This window comes from Lepidochelys kempii, chromosome 6 (assembly GCF_965140265.1).
Source record: "Lepidochelys kempii isolate rLepKem1 chromosome 6, rLepKem1.hap2, whole genome shotgun sequence".
Taxonomy (NCBI): domain Eukaryota; kingdom Metazoa; phylum Chordata; order Testudines; family Cheloniidae; genus Lepidochelys; species Lepidochelys kempii.
The window spans coordinates 48,890,590-48,914,015 of NC_133261.1; the positions used below are offsets into that span (position 1 = coordinate 48,890,590).

General features: G+C 41.6%; 1 protein-coding gene and 1 long non-coding RNA gene across 7 annotated transcripts in view; one reads left to right on the forward strand and one right to left on the reverse strand.

The window, feature by feature from the left end:
* Positions 1-23,426, reverse strand: part of NAV2 (neuron navigator 2) — a 679,973-nt gene that overhangs the window by 193,851 nt on the left and 462,696 nt on the right. For all 6 annotated transcript variants that reach the window (XM_073347852.1, XM_073347851.1, XM_073347849.1 and 3 more), the window contains one exon: positions 5,764-5,836. In XM_073347852.1, the coding sequence (XP_073203953.1) occupies positions 5,764-5,836 (73 nt within the window). The remainder of the gene's footprint in view (positions 1-5,763; positions 5,837-23,426) is intronic.
* Positions 4,490-21,474, forward strand: LOC140912792 (uncharacterized). The gene is made up of 3 exons (XR_012159380.1): positions 4,490-4,664; positions 9,693-9,860; positions 20,722-21,474. It is a non-coding gene; the product is annotated as an uncharacterized lncRNA (long non-coding RNA).

Genomic DNA, 23,426 nt, shown 5'->3' on the forward strand with positions numbered 1-23,426 from the left:
AGGTAATTCACCTGGCAGTTTGCCACTGGACTTTGTACACAGAGAGTACTTCAGCCTCACTTTGTTTTGCCAGTGAGTACAGTCTGAATTACTTCCTGTTCAAACTCCCCTTCTCTGTTGTGTGTCAGTTTAAACACACATACTGAGTTATGAGAGCACGAGCATGTAACCCAATCATTTTCATTTTGGCCGCACACAAAAAAGAAGGGTTCTTTATTTATATTTTAAGTTTTAAACAAATATTGCCAGATGTTCTGGTTTCAGGGAAAGGCAGGGTTTTAAAAAGAACCCTCCCAATCTGTTGATTGGACATTTCCATGCAGTGACGTTTCTGCTGCTGTTTGTTGCTCCTACTGCCTTGACTTCCAATTTTGAAAAGCTGCCCAAGCTACTCTCTTTCTTGACATAAAAGTATGCAAGACTCAGTGGCAAGGCAACAGGGAAATCCACAGAAAACAAGGAAGTAAATAGATAGGATAGGAATAATGTTAGTTTCTGGGACAATCAGCAATGAAATGTCAGGACTATACTGAGCAGTTAAGAGTTAAAAAGTTACTACATGTGGAATCTAGAAGTTTGAAGCCAAGAAAGAATGGAAGGAGAAAAAATACTGATTGAAGTTTTCTGCCCAATGCCCTAAAGCATCTAGCACTATGAGAATAAAATGAACAGATTTACAATGATCAGAATAGGCTAGCCAGGTGGTTTAGCAAGAGCACTTTGTAGCACTACACAATGGACCAGAATTCAGGTGCACAGATTGGTTCTGAACTCTAGGGCTGACAGAGGGTGGGCCTCTTGCAGAGGCAACACATGCAGCTCCTTGGGATGGGAGAGTGATGCTCACATCACTTTTAGGAACCTTTCTCTGGCCGACACCAAGAGTCTTTGAAGGCAGCTACATCCCTTCTCAGCTGGAGAGAAGGTGAGGCTGAGATAGGCTGTTAAGGAAAACAAAAGGGGACCCTGCCAAAAAAAAAGGGTCAATATAACTGCATATAATATATGTCTGGGAGACCAAACATTTCATGGGTGGACGCTCTTCAGAACCTATCCAGAAAGCCAGCTGCTACCACTTTCCTTTTAGTGGTGCTGTGTGTGTTCTAGAAAAGATTAATCCCACCCAGGGAATAACGTTAGAAGGTAGCCAAGACTGATGTGACAACCCTATATGCAGAAAGTCCACTTGGATTAGGAGATTTAGCCATAGGGAAAGGAGGAAAATTGTTTAATTTACCAAGAAGAGGTGGGAAACAGCACTGACAGATTTCCAATAAATTCAAACCCATTCTGCAAAAACACAGACTCTGCTTAGAACTCTGTCAATCAAAGAGAAAGAAAAAATTGCTTGCAAGGTACAAGCTGCAGTTGAGCTGAAAGTAATTTAGCTACAGAAGCATGAATTTCAGTACAGATGGGAAAAAATATAGACATGGCCAAAATTAGATAGTGGCTGTTCTGAAGACTAGTAAAATGCTTCCTTTTATCACTTTATGGCTTCACAATTTGCTCAGCTGTTCTCTATCCAGCTAATCTATTAATTCACAGGTGGTGCAACTGCTATCTACAAAGAAAGTATTAGTTCCTACTGAACATACACAGCATCTGTAACCTGCAAAGCCTTGGCGATTAGAAACACTATTTGGAAAGTGGTGAGAATAAGTAGAGAGCTGGAATTCCAACAGGCCAGAAACTGGGTCTGCATCAGTCCAGGGAACAGCACGGGCATGCATACAAAGCTCAAACTGATGAGTAACAAGAGGGAAAATGGCAGTGGAAATAGGAGACAAGAGCTCCTCCACATCTCCACAGAAACTTCCCCTTGTTAAACATGTACTAGTAGCTGAGGTCTTAGTTTGTAAGCTCTTTGGTGCAGGGACTGTCTCTTTGTCCTGTATTTGTACGTTCCTTCCACAACAGGGTCCTAGTCCATGGCTCGGGCTCCTAAGGTAATAGAATTATTAAAAGTGTGCATACACTGGAGCCCACTTATTTAAGTGAAGCTTTACTTTACTGAGGAGTACAGATTACACTTCCAGTCATAGTGAACCTCCTCCTTATAGTAAAGGTATAGAAAAAAAATGGATTCACTCTAGAGCACTCCAGAGGAGGCTTCAGTTTATATTACCATTCTGAACTGATTATAAACTCGTACTTCCTCCTGGCTTTGCAAAGGGAGTAAATAAAATTATTTGCATTTGACCCACTGGATCTTAGCAACACTTTACTGGCTTGTTTGGTTATGGCATTGTTTAACCGGGTTCAATGTTCTTATTTGTTTTTTATGAGATGCCTGCTTCCTATCACGGTTAACATGCATCTCCCAGAGTAAGGTTTAAATTAAATGTTGCTTTCAAGCCCAAAAATTTCAATCTTCAATATGTTCTTTTTAGCAGTAGTAATATTTATTCCCTTACATGGAACAGTAAGACAGGCAATTCATTCCACTACTATTGTGGTAGCAATTAGTGGCATCCCCATGGCTACCATCGAGTTTGCGCTATTGTATCCATTGGAGACTGACTTGTGTCACTGTGAATGGTATATAAATACTAAATTAGTAGAAGCCATCAGAACGGGATACCCTGGGGCTCTGCTGAGAGTGGCTCGTGATCTGGTGGGAGAGCCTATGGACCTCTAAGGTTAGCTGAGTAAAGAATTTTACTCAAGACACTTTTCTCATCACCTCAGCTGGTTTGTCTGGGATTTTGCAACATATTGACAAAGTTACACGAGGTGAAACGTGCATGGGAATGTCTCTCTCTCATCTGGGTTGAAAAGGAAAGTTTATTGTACAGAAGCAGCCAGGTTCGCCTTTTCTGTTTTATCATCATATACTGACATGCAGGTCCCCTTTTAGAGGTTTTAGGCTGAATCCCACTCACTTCACTCAACTGAGTAGCCCCACTGATTACAAGGGGACTATCCGGTGAAAATGGGAGACATGATTTGGCTCATCATCTTAAAGCTTCTCCTAGGAGGGGAAGAAGACTTCTGTTCCCTCTGTCTGAATCCAATTTAGGGCAGTCGGTAGGAAAGGATTGTTACACTGAGCCAACTGTTCTCATATCATCAGAATACTACTGCATGTATTAATGGTCTGCTGACTTGCTTTCTGCATATTAGCATTATCTAGATGAATAAAATTATTATTTTTTTAAACACACAACATTTTAAAGTGGTAGTTAAATCCTCATGTATTACAATGAGGGAGAGCGTCACCTTGTTATCCCCAGACAATAAGTCCTGGGTGCAAATGAAATGAAGGTGACTGGGAGGGAGATAAGGGGCCTTTAAGATCTTTTCTGAATCTCAAAAGAGCAGGTTTAGTTTGAAGCAGGAATTGCACTAGCTCCCTCCTCCCTATAATATGGCATATTTTAATATGCTGTAGTGGCAAGGTGCATTTGGTGAACATTGCAAATGTTGCTGGCCACTTATGCTTAGCAACTGAGTGATGCTATATCTTTATTAAGTTACTTGAATATACTTTACAGTCAGAAAACCTATGTACACAACAGTTTTCCCATATATTTCATCACCTGTGGATTATCTGGGGTATATTTTAATAACATCGCCTATTTTCAATAGGGGATGGTTTGTTTCATTTAAGACTTCAGGTCAGAAAAGAGTTTTAAGCGCACAGCCAGAGCCTAGTAAAATGTGAAGTGCTGTGAAAAGAAACTTCAGTGGAAAATCCTAAAACTGAAGCAAATGACATTAAATATGACTTTACACTTAGAGGAAGCAATTATTTCAGGTAATTATCACCCCACTGAAAATCCACTTTGGGGAGAAACAAATGTGGAACTAGTAGTTTGTGAGTACCAAACTCATCATAAAAATACTTCTATTTAAACCACATTTATGATAAGGATCTTCCTTCTGAACAAACTGGCTGTCCTCTTAGACCCTTAGACTGCAGTAAGGCATCTGCGTTTTGCAGATAATAATCTACTTCTCTGAAAGGGGAATTCTTTCTCTCACACACACTTAATTCAAAGTTCGTGTCTCATATTATGAATGTACGTAACAACACAGTATAACCCCAAAAGGGAGGAATGCTAATGTTCCAATTGTTTAGAAATTAAAAGAAATGCATCTTGTTTCTAAACTTTCTCACTCGGTTCTGTGGGTAGCAGGAAGCCAGGAATTTTGTAGTCACTGCTCGTCCATTGAGTACTGTACTTCAAGCATAAATAAAATCAGTTAGTCTTCCACTAAGAGCATGAGACAGCTAGAAACCGAATAGAATTATCCTTTTGGCATGAAGAGTTGGGAATCCCCCAGCGCTATGCACACTAATGCTTACAGCCAGCCAGCAGATTTTGGTTGTTGGCAACCAGGCGGGCAAAGCCAAGAGAGAAAAGCTTTTCTGTTCCAGCCGAGAGGGCCTGCAGCTCTTCTCTTTAAGAACTGTCAATCACATGATCAGACAGGCTATCAAATTCACCTTGCTTTTTCAGCAGTCACATGAGCGGAGAGGGAGAAATCATAGCTTTCAGCACATAGGTAACTAAGTTATTCATACACATACAAAAACTTTGCAAAGTAACCAGCTCTCCAAACTCAAGCTTGCAAGCAAACTTATTTGAGAAGTTGAACCAAGAAAGTCATCTCACCTGAACTTGCAAATCAGATTACTTGTTCTTGGAAATACTGAGGTAGGTGTAACCTAATACATTCACAGTCTGACTCTGCTTACTCTGGTTGTTGGCACCTGCTTGCTTTTTCAAACATACTTAAGTGAAAGTAAAGGTGAAACCTGATGTACCAGACGCTGGTACTACAGTCTGTGCAGTGGGTGGTTATTAATATAATGTGGTTGGGGACGGATGGTCTCGACGGGTGGACTGATTAAGTGGGGGGGGCACTTATTTTTGTTTTGCTTTGTAACATTTGAATTTATTTCATTGTTACATGCGCTTACAGAGGCACATGTAAAAATGTACATACTAAAGAAAAATAAATAGTACAGCAAAACAGAAGTTTCTTTTTAAAAAATGTAACTAGACACTTTTCAATAGACATCCAACACAAAACAATAAAACATTTTGTTTCAGGACAGAACTACTAAAACATTTGTTTAAAAAAATTGGCCAAAGCATTTCTAGTTTCGTAAAATATCAAGTCATGAGCTGTTAACAGTCCACTTTTCACTTTAAAATTAAAACTTTAATGATTAATTGCATCATTGCTAAAGAATCAATGTGGTAAAAATATAGGTCCTGATCCTACATTCATTTACACACATGCATAACTTTATTTTTCAACCACAGCGGGACTACTGTACTTGTAAAGTTATGCATGTGAGCAGATGTTTGCATGACAGGATTACAGATGTATTTTTCTGTAGTTATTTAATTCTGTACTTTTTTCACATACTGCTATTTCAGATATAGTTTGCTTTTGTCACAACCATAAATACATAGGATTTGGTTTTTCACTGTGTCATTTCTAGAACTCAGCTGCGAGGTTAGTTTCTTTGATGTATGTGTTTTGTTTTGTTTTAAAAGAAGTGAATGAATCTAATGCCCTTCCATTGTTTATTTTTAAAGTGAAAGAGTTAACAGCATTGAGTCCAGCATGTATTTTACTTACCTTTCCTACAGTGGATGCGGAAAAGAGAAGAAAACACAACAGCACAAGTCCTATTCAATCTCCAGTGATCCTGGTTGTATTTTTTTTAAAAATTGGAGGAAAAAATCCTAAATTGAAAGTCCCTCATTAGAAGATAAATTTTGGAATGACAGATTGACTCACCCTCTGCTGATAGACCCTGTATGTTTATTCCCTTGGCAGCCAAGAAACTCAGACATGCATCTATGTTTTCAATCTAAACAAGAAAAAAGGAGACAAAGGAATACACGTTGTAGTAAATGTTTACCTTAATCTACAGTCACATTTTATTGCACACAACCTTTGTATCACAGAAAAAGCCCCTTTGTTCATTGCAGTGGAAAAAAGGTTCTTAATATTGGAACCATAACAACATGGAAACTCCAAAGTTATTAGACAATCAACACTGTGTTGGTCAGGGCTCCTCTTCAGTTTGTACTTGCATGGAGCAAGTTACTTAATACTCTAGCCATGCAGGTCCAAGAAAGATGATCATTGCATCTCAGTAGAGGGCCAAATATAACATGCTAGGATTTTTGTCCTATGATAACAAACATGATACTGAAAATAAACATGGTGCCAAATTTGCCTGAGGAGAAGAGAGATTACCACTTGCTCTTAAGCAGACAGCTGGCAGAAATTTCCAGTCATGGAGGCAGTAAAATGTAAGAATGGTAACTAGAAACCTCAGTTGGAATCTAGAAAATGTTTACTCACAAAATTCCCTGGATTTTAGAAATTACATACTGAAACAGGCTGCAGTTACTCACAGTGGACCAAATTCTGCCTCTTCGGGGGTGCAATGAGCTGGTGCAATTGTGTTGAGTTGGAGGGGGCAGGATTTCAGTTGGCCTGACAGGATATGCACATCCAGCTCTCTAGGGACCCCCTGCAAATTGTTTGGGAGCCATGATTATTTGCTAGGGTTCCCAATTTTGGTTGGCCCTGTTTCTGGAGGTTTCATCACATGACATAATGTATAATTAAAGATTAACCTTTGATTCGGGAGAGACTCGAGAACCCTATTTTGCCTATATTCACTACTCCACTGTGGAGTGCTACAACTGCAAAAGTTACTTCACTAGACTGAAGTAGCCTCAGTGAAGCAGCCCCATATCCATCCCATGGCCTGAGGGAACAGGGTTCAGCCTCCCTTTTCTTCTATGGAAATCACCACCTTCCAGTCGTACTACTGAGGCAGGGCACCAGGGAGAAAGTGTGCATCAGAACATTTACAGAGTTGGTATATGGTGGGATTTTCAAAGGTGCTGAGTTGTCCTGACTCCGCTCTCATTACTCAAGGATGAAATTTACATTGACTACAGTGAGAACAGAGTTATGCCAATGACCAGTTCTCTTGAAAATCTCACTGTGTGGGTATGTCTGCACAGTGGCCAAGAAGCCACTCTTGGTCAATTTTCAGAAGGATCCGTTACCCCCCAGGAATGAGGATCAACAGAATCCTCCTCAGAGCCCTTGAGGAGCCCTCATTTTTTCACCTTTGTCTTTTTTTTTTTTTGGAAGTCCCAAGCTGCAATGACCCATCCTCTCTTCATGAGGTGAGGCCTGATGTGGTTTGCCTGGGAGCTGAAACATTGGTCTTTGTGTTACTAAAGGAAGAGAGGTTTCAGAGTAACAGCCGTGTTAGTCTGTATTCGCAAAAAGAAAAGGAGTACTTGTGGCACCTAAGAGACTAACCAATTTATTTGAGCATGAGCTTTCGTGAGCTACAGCTCACTTCATCGGATGCATACTGTGGAAACTGCAGAAGACATTATATACACAGAGACCATGAAACAATACCTCCTCTCACCCCACTCTCCTGCTGGTAATAGCTTATCTAAAGTGATCATCAAGTTGGGCCATTTCCAGCACAAATCCAGGTTTTCTCACCCTCCGCCCCCCACCCCCACCCCCACAAACTCACTCTCCTGCTGGTAATAGCCCATCCAAAGTGACCACCCTCTTTAAAATGTGTATCATAATCAAGGTGGGCCATTTCCAGCACAAATCCAGGTTTTCTCACCCCCCCACCCCCCTCCAAAAACCACACACACAAACTCACTCTCCTGCTGGTAACAGACATTGTGAGGAGAGTGGTCACTTTGGATAAGCTATTACCAGCAGGAGAGTGAGTTTGTGTGTGTGGTTTTTGGAGGGGGGTGGGGGGGGGTGAGAAAACCTGGATTTGTGCTGGAAATGGCCCACCATGATTATGATACACATTTTAAAGAGGGTGGTCACTTTGGATGGGCTATTACCAGCAGGAGAGTGAGTTTGGGTGGGGGGGGGGGGGTGAGAAAACCTGGATTTGTGCTGGAAATGGCCCAACTTGATGATCACTTTAGATAAGCTCTTACCAGCAGGAGAGTGGGGTGGGAGGAGGTATTGTTTCATGGTCTCTGTGTATATAATGTCTTCTGCAGTTTCCACAGTATGCATCCGATGAAGTGAGCTGTAGCTCACAAAAGCTCATGCTCAAATAAATTGGTTAGTCTCTAAGGTGCCACAAGTACTCCTTTTCTTAAAGGAAGAGACACATACATATAATGTGCTCCCCTTCCTAGAAGCCCTGAGCAACATATCCTACCAATATGCAAAAGTCCAAGCTTGAGTAAGCAAATTCTAATCCATCAGGGCTCCTTGCAGACCTCTGTATGAACAACCAAAGTGGTCACTGGGCATTCCATGTGCAGATCCATTGTAGGATCAGACTCCCAAATATGTTTCCAGATCATAAAAGCCCTCTGTTATTATTATGGTTATTATTAGGAGTGTGGTAGCACATGGGGGCCCAATTAAAGTGCTGCACAAACAGTAATAAGACAATCCCTGCCCTGGAAAGCTCATGACATAGGTTTACGATAAGACGCAAAAGGTAGATGAAATGGACAAATAGGGGTGGGAAGACAAATCCGTAGTAAAATGAGAATGTTTCCTGTCTAGCAATTAACAGGAATTACAGCAAAGATAAGTCATACAGAGGGATCTGTATAACCCTTTTACACACAGAAGACCTTGAAATAGAATACTGGGCTTTTTTCACATTTGGCATGGTGTCAGAAATCAGTAACAGAGATGGAACTGGACTCCTTCAATTTGGAGCCAGTACAAGAAATCAAGAAGCAATCAGTAGCCCAGTAAACAATAAAACAGTTAATACGTAACACATCTAGGCCTATCCATGTTCAAAGCAAATTGCAAACATTAGTTAGTTAATCCTTACAATACCCCAAGGAAGTATTATTACCTCCACTTTACAGGTAATCAAACTAAGACAGGTTTCAAAGTAACAGCCGTGTTAGTCTGTATTCGCAAAAAGAAAAGGAGTACTTGTGGCACCTTAGAGACTAACCAATTTATTAGAGCATAAGCTTTCGTGAGCTACAGCTCACTTCATCAGATGCATATCGTGGAAACTGCAGCAGACTTTATATATACAGAGAGAATATGAACCAATACCTCCTCCCACCCCACTGTCCTGCTGGTAATAGCTTATCTAAAGTGATCATCAGGTGGGCCATTTCCAGCACAAATCCAGGTTTTCTCACCCTCCACCCCCCCCCCACAAATTCACTCTCCTGCTGGTGATAGCCCATCCAAAGTGACAACTCTTTACACAATGTGCATGACAAATACACAATGTGCATGACAATCAAGTTGGGCTATTTGTCATGCACATTGTGTAAAGAGTTGTCACTTTGGATGGGCTATCACCAGCAGGAGAGTGAATTTGTGTGGGGGGGTGGAGGGTGAGAAAACCTGGATTTGTGCTGGAAATGGCCCACCTGATGATCACTTTAGATAAGCTATTACCAGCAGGACAGTGGGGTGGGAGGAGGTATTGTTTCATATTCTCTGTGTATATATAAAGTCTGCTGCAGTTTCCACGATATGCATCTGATGAAGTGAGCTGTAGCTCACGAAAGCTTATGCTCTAATAAATTGGTTAGTCTCTAAGGTGCCACAAGTACTCCTTTTCTTTTTGCAAACTAAGACAGAGGCCTCTCTCTGCAGTTTTAACTACCCTTACACGCCTGATACAACACACTTACCCCTTCTTGCTCTTTTAGGAGCTGTGCAGCCAATGGTGGATCAGAGAACAACATGGAGGTCCTGTTCTCTTACATCTTCAGCTTCAGCCTTGAAAACTGCAGAAATGAAGTTCATAGATCCTAGGGACTCTGTGGGATTCCAAGACCTCACTCCCTCAATCTGGCTTATAGCCCATGTCCTTTCAGGTAACAACGAAGACTACACTGTGAAGTTAGTGTGACAGAATTTCCAGTGTAGGGTGCCCCCAACTGTATTTTTTTTCCAATGACTTTTTTTTTTTAAATGATTTCCCTTAATCAGAAGAGCCACATAATCAGGATTGTACAAGGCCCACAGAAGGCTTCACTAATTATCATCATTGCGATGTATGCCACAACTCTTACTAATCTTACTGTGTGTTAATGGAAAAATATATGCTCCATAACTCTCCAGCCTTAATGCCTGTAGTAGAGTGCAGTCCCAGAGCAGGCCCTTGGTGCAGCACTGCATCAACCTGCCTCTTGGTCCCTCCTGGGTTTTCAATGACTCTCTTGGCCTCCAACCACAGTTCATTTGCTGAGGTGAGTTGACCCTCCAGCCTCAAAAGTCCACCCTTTCTGGGGTAATCAGAATCAAAAGGAAACGACCAATCTGCCATACCAGACCTGTGCCAGGCATGCAACAATCTTTGATCTCTCTTTTTCCAGCTCTAGAGCTCTGGTGAGTTCCTTCTTCCTCCCCTTACTAGCAGGGGTCATTGCATCTTTTGCCTCAGTGGTAGCATAGTGGAAAATACATGCATGCCCTCTACCATGGGTTCCCAGCTCTGTCAACCCTAAATAATTGGACTATCTCTCCTCCCCGCCCCCACCTGCCCTGGAGCCAAAAGATGCCCTGCTTCTCCTTTCCAGAGACTCATTCTATACTTGTTGACTGTCTTCTGGGCTCAAACATCTTCTCTTTTGAGACAAGGTTATCACAGCCCTCACTCCTGGGACTGTGCTTTACTATCATAGAATATCACGGTTGGAAGGGACTTCAGGAGGTCATCTAGTCCAACCCCCTGCTCAAAGCAGGACCAATCCCCTACTATGGCAGGCTTCACCCAACCCCCAGCTTCTCTTTGAAACTGGATATCCACTGCCGTCCTTTCTGGGACTGTGCTGTAATCCTCTTCTTCCCCTGAGACAGCCCTCCTTCTTCTGGCTAGGCTAGAGTCCTCACTGACCTCCCCAGCTCACCCTCACCAGGGTTCTGGTACTGCTTCAGGGTGCCTCCTTCCAAGTGCCTCAAGACTTCAGGCTTTCCCTCCCCCCCCCACCCCCATCACTGAACTCCACAAAGTGTTTTTACCTGGTGAGCATTATACTCCCCTGACTAAAACATCTGGCCCCCATTCCCGGTTTAACTGCTGATGCTCCCTTTGAACATTTATCTTATGGGCACATGCCCATAAGGGGTGAGCTGGCCAGGGCCCACTGGCACTACCTTAAAGAGGGCAGACCGCCTTGTTACCATTTTATTCTTGCTCCAGAGGCTGTAAAAAGAGCTTAACATGACATAAGCAAACTCCCAATCTTGTAAAAGGAATGAATGGGAAATGATCCATACAGATGTTGCCATTCTCGGTGCAATTGTAGTATGAAGAGAAAATGAGGTAAATAATAATTATATAGGATACAGATGAATGAGGTATATTACATGAACTGCACAATAAGATGGAACACAATAAGATGGATTAGAGTCAAGAAATAGTAAGAAACTAAATACTCTAAGACAGGGAAATAGCCGAGTTCAACAGAGAAGGAAGACGGAAAATAGAAAAGGCTAATTACAGAACTTTGCAGAAGCCAGCCTTTATGTCAGGAGATAAAATATGATAATAAGATTCTATACAGTTGGAAGGGAAGGAGTTGGAAAATACAACAGAGGCAAAGATATAGCAAGGATGCCTAACTGATATTATTTATATCCTATCATTAGGTTTCTGGTGATTAAAAAATAAGAAGGGTACATGGCAGTATGATATGAATAATTAAGATGATTTTAGTATACGGAAATAGAGGTCAGTATAAAGGAAGGGAAAGATTTAAGAAATCAGAAGGAAAATGTAACACAGTATGGAGGGTAAAATGACAAAGTTATAGTTGGTAGGGACTTAAATTAGTTCCCATGTGAGTATTATTTGGTATAAAATGAGTCTGTGATCTCAGTTCAGGTCCAACGTAGATGTGTTTAGATTACATTGGCTCCTGTTTGCAATCTTGAGAGGTACCAGCTACCGAATAGGCCTCCAGATACTCTTACTCCTCGAGAAGGTGAGGAAGGAGGCCACCCTAGTGGGGCTGCATGAGGGAAGCTGGCTCTACAACTGTCTGTATTTTTACGTATTGTAAAAAATTGGAAGAAAGGGGACACATTTCAAATAATGTCTAATATAGGAACAGTATGATTCTTTGTGGAAGACACCCTGGGTGAAGGAGCCAAGGCGTGGTTTATCACACCATGCTATGAACTAGGCAAAGGTACCACCCTCCCCCCCAAAAAAAGCATGAGGATTATTTAAATAGGAAAGTCTCTAGCAGCTGTGATAAGGTCAGGCTGGATGGCTGCAAGAGGGTAGGTAGTAATGTTTCTTCTCATCAGTCAGGTTTTCTTCATTGGTTCCCTCTGGAAGGCACGGCATATGTGCCCACCTCTTACAAGAGTCGCACTGGACCATCATGTCATTATTTATTTATTTAATTTGCAAGTCACATAATTGCAGTGTAAGCAGTAGTCCTCTTCGCTCTCTGACTCTTTCATTAAAAGAATTGTTATTTTTCTTCTAAATGTAGTTAGAGCCTCTTGTGTGGTTTCTACAGTACTGATGTCTTTATACTGTAAATATGTTTCTTTAGGATTAGTGGTCCACAGTTGTGCCCATCACTTTGTGGAAGGCAGATATGTTAGCCCTAGAATGTTAAAGGCCCTTTTTCCTACAAACTGAGAAGAGGTTACCTCAGGTTAATTAGAGACACCTGAATCCAATTAAGGGCTGCCTGAGACCTTTTAAAACCCCTCCTCCAGTGAGAGAGAGAGAGAAAAAGAGAGCGAGAGCCACCAACCCACCAGCTGTTACCAGGCTAGTGGCAGCAGGGAAGTAGCTTCTCCAGGTGGAGAGGCTATGTTCCTTCCCATAGGGGAAGCAGACAAGCCCGCATGCTGGCTAGGGGAGGACTGACATCCCAGGACAATCAACAGGATGACACCCCATCCCAGCGACGAGGCAGGGAAAGGTATCACCCTTTGTTTGGGTCTATGGGACTATTTCCCTTTTTGAGTGGGGAAGGAGCACCCTTTAGGCTTACCCTCAGGCCTACCCTGAAGACACAACCAAGGGAACATCAAAGGGAGAAGCCAAACCCTTCCTGAGTGGGACTGATTACCCCAAGCTCACCATAGCCAGAGGGGAGAAACGCTAAGGCTGGTGAGAGAAAAGAGGTGCCTTGCCACACCGTATAAACATTTCATGAATTTTGGATATAAAAAGTATTAAAGACAAGACTCTGAACAATCTCTATGGTCCCAATATTAACACATTGTAAAAACTAATTCTTAAATGTTTATGTATCACATTTTTCCTCAATAAAATAGTTTGGGTTCACAATATTTGATGTAGCATCAAAACATTGTAATAATTACAAAAGTACTGGATATTAAGGAACATCTGTTCTGTATCTGAGGCTATGTCTACACTAAAGAGCTTACAGCGGCACAGCTGTACCGATGCAGCTGCGCTGCTGTAAGATCTCTTGTGTATCCACCCAATGCCAACGGGAGAGAACTCTCCTCTCAACATAATTAATTCACCCCCAATGAGCGGTGGTAGCTATGTTGGGCAGGAGAAGCTCTGCCGCCAACATAGCGCTGCGCACACTAATGCTTATGCCAGTCCAATTTATTTCGTCCTGGGGGGTGGAATATTCACACCCCTGAGTGACATAAATTTTGCGAACATAAGTAGTAGCGTAGACACAGCCATAGAGACAGAGCCAATCTCTTTTGTGGCAATTGTTATGGCATTTTTCTAGGAATACTAATGTAGCTAGGACTATGAACTCCATGCAAATGATCTATGCAGAACAGTTGTTGCCTCATGCAGCCATCTAGTTTTGCACCTACAGTAATGGAGGTGCAAAGGATTCTGAAGTGGCATGGTAACAAGATCACATAGGTGTAAATATCTAGGGTGGAACTAAAGTTCCTGAGTAGATCACAACTGAGCACCAGCGCGTACACTGATAGAAATCTAATGACACTGCATTGCATCGACTCTCAGCAGAGCATGTGTCGCTGTCCCCTTAAAATTATACTGTTTCGATGACTGCTTGTTGTTGAACTCAGAGGGACCTTTCTGGGCCAAGCCCATATATTGTTTAAGCCCTTTAAAGCAGACATAAGGTTGTTGATTTGCCAAAAGGGAGTGTGTATTTTCTTTTTCACTGTGAGCCATGACTGGCTTTTGGCAGGCAGCTCTGATTTCTCAGTTGCTCTGCCTTCTGCCGCAGGCAACATCTAACACAGCAGAGGAAAAGGAGAAATTGGAGGTTTTTGAAGCTGGGTAGGCACAGAGGGGAGGGATGGGTGATAAATGGGAGTACAGTCATCCACTGCAATGATCAACATGTGATTTGAATTACTTGCTATTTGAAAAGAACAGCTACAGTCAGATCAAATGTCCAAAAAAAGAAAAGTGACATCCCCACCACCACCCCCCTTGCTCCCCAAAGGAGCCATAAGTGTTGCTCTTTAGAACACTATACACAAATCCTTTTTTATGAGGAGATGTAGCATATTAAGTGTCCGTGGCATGGTCAGCTGTACAATACCAATTCCACAACATGCAGGACACTTATTTGTTCTGACATTTCCTAAAACTAAACACAAATTAGAGGACAGTTGATTCTAACCCTGAAAGGTCCTGCCCCTATACAGGAAGTCTCGATTCTAAAACTCCACTGGCAACAGGCAGTGTAATAAAGAAACTCCACAGTCATCAGATAACACATTGTCATAAAGAGTTATAAATATGAACTTGGGAAAATGTAGGAGCTCAGGCAAACTATACAGGTTTGGAGGGTGGGTAGGATGGACAGCTGGGTTGGCAGTTCTACTTCCCTATATTTAATTAAGGTTTCTCTTTATAAAAACTGATTAATCCTTGTTGCTTAGTTGTTCCGATTGCTGCAAATGGTAATTTAGTTAACATGTGAACTCCTTTCTGCATGAAGTTAATTTACTTTAATTGCTCTGGTGATCATCTTTTCCCAAATTCAAACTAAGCTTCTTCTGTCACTTGAGAGGGAAAATAAATATTGTTTGTCATGAATTCCCCTTTCTTCTAAATTAAGTGAGGAGAGAAATCTCTTTTTATCCACAATGATGTGAAAGCCAGAGATTCTGTTCAGAATAACTTTGGAGAATAACCTTAATAACCCTTAACCACACATTATGCTATTTGCACTGCAAAGCAGCTGGAAAGCCGGTTTAACCAGCTACCTGAGTACTCCTTATACCTAAGGGACTCTCTGGGTGGTGTAGGGGGCATGACTGCAAGAGAACGGGTAGAGGTTGGAGAATCTTGTGTCCTAGTGATCAGTAGCTACCAGAATGGACCCATGGGGCAGTGGACAGCCATGAGCAACTTAGATCAGCCATCCAGCTGCTTTAGGCACTGGACAGGTGCCAAGGTCGGGGTGTGGAGGGGTATGCAGAACTGACCCAAAGTATCTTTGCACCAAATACCACTCTGACATGACGCAGGATATGGCCTGTGGCCTTGTATGTTTGGCACTACCCTAATTTGCATTTAAATACAATTTGTATTGTAAATATTTTTCCCTTTACAATGGGAGCTAATTCACGTATCGCTCATTTTTGGGTCAGACTCACAGAATTTCTTTTTCAGGGTCCTTATCCTCTGTACCATTTATCCTTCTAGTCTTAGGAGTCAATTCTAAATTGAAATCTTAATCTATGAAGCCTGCTCTCCCAAAGAGGAACAAGCTGTGCATTTGAGGGGCTACAATCAGTCTCTCCTCCACAAGGTGGTAATAAATATTACTATACAAACTATAGCTCTTTTCATCCACTGATCTTACAGTGCTTTACAAATGTAGGCAAGCATCATCCTTCCTTTCCCCCTTCCTTCCACCTCCTGATTTTTACAGATACAGTAACTGAGGCATGGAGAACTTCCTTGAAGTTCTGTATAAGGGACAGGAATAATAAGGTTTTCCGATTCCCATTTGTGCTCACACCCACTACTGCTTTCCCAGATATATGGCCCAGGACTATTCTTGTATGCTGAAATGTACTTTAGAATAGCTCTGCACTTCTAACAAGTATGAACACAAACAGCCACAGACGATTTTGTGCTTGTAACTTAATGTCAATCTCAATTTCTACTCTTGTCTGTGTTAGAAAAAGAAAGCTGCCTGCTCGGTATAGGCAGAACAAGGCAAATGGTACGAAAAATACCCCAGTAAACATGTAAATAAAGACCCATCTCTGGGCACAGATATATGTTGAACACGGACTACATTTGACAGAAGCTTAGACATGGAAACAGTCCACAGCCAGAGCATACACACAGCTTTGCCCAGTAAAAAACAACATGGTAAGTTGTAAATTGTGCTGCCCTTGTGATATGCTGAGATACAGCACTTTTTCCCTAAACAAACGTCAGACTCAGACTCTTACTATAGGTTTTCTCCCTCAGAAACTCTACCCTCAATTTTTCACAGCACTAGGAATTTGGCTTTTATGGAATGTCTCTCCACTAGAATTATTCTTTATTTCAAACTAAGTTCTAATGCCTTCAATCTCAGTATCTGGAACAGTAAAAGTTTTTCAGTCTTGACTATAAAACTTTCATGAATGTTAATTTCTGAAGCATTTTTAAAAAGCTCAGTGCCCTCTCATGATACACAATGAGAGAACACAGAACGAAGGCCCCAATCTGCACACTGAATTATATCCCTAAACCTGTTTGTTCTGGTAAAACACACTTCAAGGCCACAGTGTTATGTTTGACAGTTTACTTCATTACATAAAAAAGCAATTAAAAGACAAAACAACCAAAAAAGTTTCATTACACTGGCAATTCTTAAAATCCTGTCAGTTTTGTTTCAGACAAAGTTACTCTATATTTGCATTATTCCTTAAAAACTTTCCTATACGTTGTATAGGAAATGGCAAGGAAAAATGGAAAATACTGCTTGCTGTCAAAGGATATAAATGATATAAATAATATTACCTTCCTCAAAATGCACCTCTTATCTGTATAAATGCTAATATATTTTCATTTTTGCAACCAAACGTAAGGTTGCTATCAGTCCAAATTTAGACAGGCCAATGAATATTTTGATGGGGATGTCCCCAAAACCTAAGTTTACAGGATGTTAACAGCAAAAGAGCTTGGTGCTGATAGAACATTTTCACAGTGTAAAGGCAGGATGATTGATGCTGGGTCTGTATTTAGAAGGTACAGAGTCTGAAGACACAAACTGTGTGCTGCTCACATGGTTCTTATGTAAACCACAAAATACGTAGCTGGCACCAAATCCCCATCAATATTTGATTTTTTTCTTTCCACAAACATATCTGCAGCTGCCAAATAGCACTAGAAATGTATTCAATAAGCACCATGGAGAAAGCTCTGATTCATGATGTCTAAGTTTCCATTCCCTTCAAAGGGCATTCTTGTATTCAGAATGATTTTGGGCAACCCAAGCCAGGATGTCTTTTCTGTTTAAAACTGCTAAAATATGATTCTGTATGTGCGTGGGGAAGGGGAAGGAGTAAGGGTAGGGGGAAAAAATCCTTCTCTTTCATCTATACATTCAGCTCTCAAAGGTCTCCAGCCCAAGCCTGGACGACTAGACCGGAATTAAGCAGCCTTTTAGCCCAAGCCCTGCAAGCCTGATTAAACTGACATGGGCCAGCTGCGGGAGTTTAACTGTAGTGTACACATACGCTAAAGGCCCAATCCTGCAACAGAAAGATGATGAGTATCTTCAACATTGAGTAGGTCTGATCATGAGAAGTGCTATATACTCACAGGTTCAATGTTTAAGAGGTCAAAGTAGTGCACTAGGTTATTATGCTTATCCTTTGAACTCTTGACTCTGATGATAAAATGATGAGGATGATTTGTTAAACACAGACACGTACCAACAAAGTTCCTGCCCAGAGCTGGTCTCAACCTAGCGCATAGTGAATGTTTGCTCATAACACAAACTTTGCACAAATGGCAGAGAGTCTCTGCTTAGGTGTGACTCAGGACAGGAATAGCAGGCTGGAGGTCAAGACTAAGATGCCATAACAAAGCTGTATGGCTCTAGCTAGTCCTATCAATGTCTCATTTTTGAGCATTAAATATTCAACCCCAAAATAGGAGAAATGTCTCAGGAAATACCCAAAGCATGTGATTCATCTGTTGTCAGTCTTTATCAGACATTGCAGCAAAGCATGATTTATAGCCAATCAGAAAAAAGTGGCCTTTTCTTAAACAAAGAATGGCAACTTCTCCCCAGTAATTGTGGTTCTTTGAGAAGTGTAGTCCACATGGATTCTGAATCTGGTGAGTATGTGTCCTGTGCAAATGAGGTCAGATACTTTTGGCTAGCAATGTCCATTGGATCCTTGCACCTTGCCACCCAAGAGCATAAATGGCAGAGTGGACCCGACCATCCCTCAGTTCCTTCGCCAGTTCAGAATCCTGTATCTATAGGACTTTGTAAAAGCAGAAGAAAATGGATTTTGGAATCCACATGGACAATACATCCTGAAGAATCACAGGTACTGTCATATAAGTAACCATTCTTCTTCAAGTGATTGGCCTCATGGATCCCAGTTCTGGTGACTATCAAACAGTGATCTCATAGGTAGAAAGTGGATGATGGGAGTCCTATGTAAACAAGGATTGTAGGACAGCTGTACCAAAGAGAGCATCTGATCCTGAAGCCACAGTTAAGTAGTAGTGCTGGGTGACAATGTGGACTGATCCCTGTGAAGCTGTCCAGCAAATTTATGAAAAAGCCCACAGAAGCTGCCTGAACCGTGATGGGATGGTCGCAAACCTGCATGGATAGATCTAACCTGGCTATCTCATAACAGGATCTAATACAGTGAGATACCCATTTAGACAACCTTTAAATGGAAGTGGCTTGAGCCTTAATCCTATCCGCAAAGGCTTTGAACAGCCTGGAGGAGCTCCTGAGGGAACTTGTCCTCTCCGCTAGTATGAAATAGCCCTGGCCACATTAAAGGACTGCGATTTGGCTTTCCTCTGGTTTGAGTGGTTTGGGGAAGAAACTGGGAGGTGAACCAAATGATTTAAATGCAAATCAGAAAAAATCATAGGCAGGAACTTGAGGTCCGGCCTAAGAGTCACCCTATCTCTATGGAACTCTGCATAAGGGGAACCAGCCATAAGGTCCTGAATTCCCCAAACTGATGTTATGGCTACTAAAAAGGCAGTCTTCATAGCCTTCATAGGTAAAAAGAGAAGGTTGCTAGGTGCTCAAAGGGAGGTTCCATTAAGCCAGATAACACTGTGGAGGTCCAGGAAGGGGGTGGCTCCCAGAATAAGGAAAAACATGCATGAGAACTTTTAGGAATCTAGCAACTGTAGGATGGGAAAATATGATATGACCCTGAATAGGAGGAGGATATGCTGCTATTGCTGCTAAATGTATTCTTAGGGAGCTGATGGATAGTCTTAAATATTTTGGGGTTAGCAGATAGTTCAGAATAGCAAAACAGGTGCTTCCCAGGGACACAGGTGACACTGTACTTCCCAAATAGAACCTATCTTGCATTTTGCTGCTTAACAATACAAGACAGTCTAGCAGAGGCTTTTCTGCTATGTACCGAGATGTCTGGACGTCAGCTGCACAACTTCTTTCATGGCAGCTATCTAACCTGCATCCAGACTGTCAGATGTAATGATACTGGATCCAGGTGTATGTTCAAACATCTGTTTTACTAAACGATATATGGTAGAGCAAGTAGTGTGATCAGAGTCTGTCAGGACAGAGGTTCACCTGCTCTGAGTACCAGAACTGTCTGGGGCTACCATGATCACTGAGACTGAGTCTTGTCTGAGTTTCCTCAAGATTCTCAATATTAATAGGATTGGTGGGTAGGCCTACATGAGCCACAGTGCCCATGAGATGAGAAAGGCATGTGACAGCGAACCTGGAATCAACCCCCCAGCCCTTGAGTGCTCCAGCAGAAAGACCCTGAAGCAGGCCTTCCTAACTTTGTGTCTTCCTGGAGAAGGAACAATTGAACACATCAGGAATGTGTCCCTTTACCCAGACAAAACAGGCACTTAAAGTGCCCATCATTCACCTGATAGCAGCCTTCAAGAGGGGCAAATTTTAAATCCTGGGGACTGTTGTGACAACTGGTCTGTAACTTTTGCCTGCTTGAAAATTAACCATGAAAATAGGTCAAGCTATTTTCAAAAAAGAATGTTATAAACAGGTGCAAGAAAACCAGACAGAGACTGAATTAGTCCAAACAAAAAGGGCCTACTGACAGGGGTCAAGGACTATGTAGAGATTGGACTTAATGTTCCCTATACCAAGTTTGGCGTTACAGAAATGCATTTAATTGAATGAAATAACAAGGGGATGAACTACACCACCCATTCTCCTCTCCCGCCTTCTGGGGTCCTTAAAAGGAGATTTTGAAAAAGCAGCATGGCTTTCCAGCTCAGCTTATCACATCTTGTCTCAACTTCCTCGATCCCAAGCAGAAACAGCAGACCAAACCGCAAGGTATTCTTCCCGCAAGGAAGGCCAGCAGGCCTTGCTCTTGTTTACGGAATTTTATTCTCACCTGAGAGTCCTGAAAGTCATCATACCCTCATGACTTCCAATCCTCAGCCCATAAGTGGTGACACTCAATTGTCAGCACTACAGAGGCACATAAGATCCCATTCTGTCATCCTCCCCCTTTGTGTTACTTTCAGCTCCACTGTTATTTTTCCTCCTAACCCCTCTCTCACTCCAGCTTTTCAACAGATTCTGAAATCAACTGCACTACACCATTACCACATCCAGCCCTGCCTTGTCTGAGAAAGGACCCAAATCAGATGATGTCCTTGACTGTAATGTGAGCTTGCGTCCAAGCAACAGGTACTGTGGCCGACTTGCCAGCCTAAAAATCCATTCATTACTGACCAGCCATCCAGTGTTCCAAGAACATCAAAAAAGGACATATTTCCCCCACCAGTTCTATCCTGTATTTCCTTCACCTTGTGCCTGTCTATTAAAAACAGGAGACATGAATGTACTTTAGCCAGCAAGACAGAGTGAAATTAACCCTTTCCTTTTCATCAAAGAAAAGCGTGTTAGTGAAAAAAAGAGACTGACATTCTGCCTCCAAAAGAAGAGAGACGTTAATAGGCTTTTATTAAGTTTGTTTTGCATAATTACTCAGTTTCAGTTTCAATATCAATGCTTGTTTTGATTTCTTGTTCTTTCTTGAATTTGATCAATGAATGAATGCTTTTGGATGTATTCCAAGCAGCCAAGTAAACTGCCGTCGCTGTAGAAAAAAACCCAAACCTTTCTATCACTGTTTTCATGTTGAACAATTAAAGTGTTTATAAATATGTTTCACTCTTCTGACCCTTCAAATCAATACAACAGGACTCAGCCATAGCAGCTTGGGTCCCAGTATCAGGGATATCCCCAAATCTATTATAAGTTTGCCTTTTTTTTTTTTTGGCTAGTGGGAATGATACAAACAACTAAAATTATACTAACTACACTAACTATAGAAATCATGAGTTAGTAACCACTAACTAGCCAAACAAGAGATTGCACAGTGCACTGAGTAAGGGGACACCGCAGAGGTTCCATCTCGCTGCAATAGATGGTAAGAAGGAACTGATGGTCAATTGGGCCTGCTCTGCCCTTTATATACTTAGGTGGGGGTGAAGAGGGGGCGTCAGGATTTTCCAGGCACCAGTGTGGCCCCAACGGACATTGTGGCCAAAAAGAATCTGTTCTATGGTGCATGTGTACCAGAAAAAGAATCCATAAGAACAATCACTGTAAGAACCACCAACCTTTAGGGTACATATAAAAAAAAAATTCAAACTGGAATTAAGAGCTTAAATGCCTGCAGAAGGCATGGAAATACATGGTACTGGTTACTGTACACAGTGTTTTTCATCCCCATCCAGGAACTCAAGTACTGAAGGATTCGATATATCAGTCTGTAACCTGAATGTGTAAAATTAATTCTGAAATCAATCAAACCCTGAAACAAAGAACTATAATAACCACATGAAACATTTCCACTGGCTTTAGAATTCGTTCCTCTAAATAAAACATTTTCTGTCCGTAAGTTGCTTTGGGCTACTTTCTTTATATAAATAAATTGCTTATTTCATTTTCAAAATTAAAATAGCATGCATGGATTAATTTCAAACAAGGAAAGAACATCATTGGTAAAATGATGTAGCACCATGTTCTTCGATATTAATGGGCTAGATCAAGCATTTAGGCTCAACCCAGTGTAGGGGGCAGTTTGTAGCTACCCACTCCAGCAACAGCTCTGGTAAGAATACACCTCTCTGAAGAACACAGCTCTTCTCTTCCATGGTAGCAAGAGAGAAGGAGTGTACTGTGAGAGCCCATTACCAGACACAGCATTGCCTCCCCATCATGGCTGGTAAACATGTGTGTTTGGGGGTTGTAAGGAGGGTGGAGTCCATGGCTCTACCTACTCTGTGCCTGCCTACTTGCTGGGGTGGTAGAAGAGGGAACATTTGGGGTGTACAGTCCCTGCTCTCTTTCCTGTGCCTGGACCCAGCAACCAGGTGCTACACAGTCTCACTGGGGAGTGTGAGATCTTACTCCTCCTCACTCGCCATTATAGCTGCATAAGCCAGGATGAAGGCACAGTTTAGCCCAAAATAAGCAAGTTAGATTTGGGATTTATAAAAATAATTCAGCCAAAAACCAGAGAATAAACTGTCCTGGACATATATCACAGCAGCTTTAGAGTAAGACTATTTAATTACTTAAAATAACCAAATTAAACATACTTACACAAGGAAAGTGCATCAGCAGAAGCCTGAAATCAAAGATCTACAAACAGATACTCTAACAGAGGTGAAAGCTAATTTCTCTGGACTGGATAATCCTTTGTCAAAAGTGTGACTCACTTTGGATATTTGAGTGTGAAGAGCTTAGTACTAGGTATTCTATAAATAGAGATATATTCAAATAGAGACAGAAGCCCAGGTGGCAAAAGAAACAGTTGTATAAACAGCTTCATCTATTAAATCACAAACCTGACACAGAATCTTTGTCACATTCTGGTTTAGTGTGAGGAGTTTCATGACGTATCTCACTGTACATTTTTTCTTATGGATAAAGAAAATAGGGTTTCTGTTCAGAAAGTAAAGTCACTATGTGGAATTCAGAAAGCAGAAGCTGAACTATGTAAACATGAGCAGGTATCTCTTGTTGTCAACATATGCTTTAAACCTACATTACTCAGACCCATCCCATTTAGAAAATCTACAAAGATTTCCCCATAGCTGGGGCTCAGAAAGGGAATGAATTAATTCATCCTATAAGGGGAGATAAATTTATAGCTACAATTTATTTCCCGTCTAATTGATTCCCCAGCCTCTTGCTTTTAATCTTTTCTTCTGTGCAAGGAAGCTTTAAAAAGGCCTTTATCATAAAGGTCAAGTG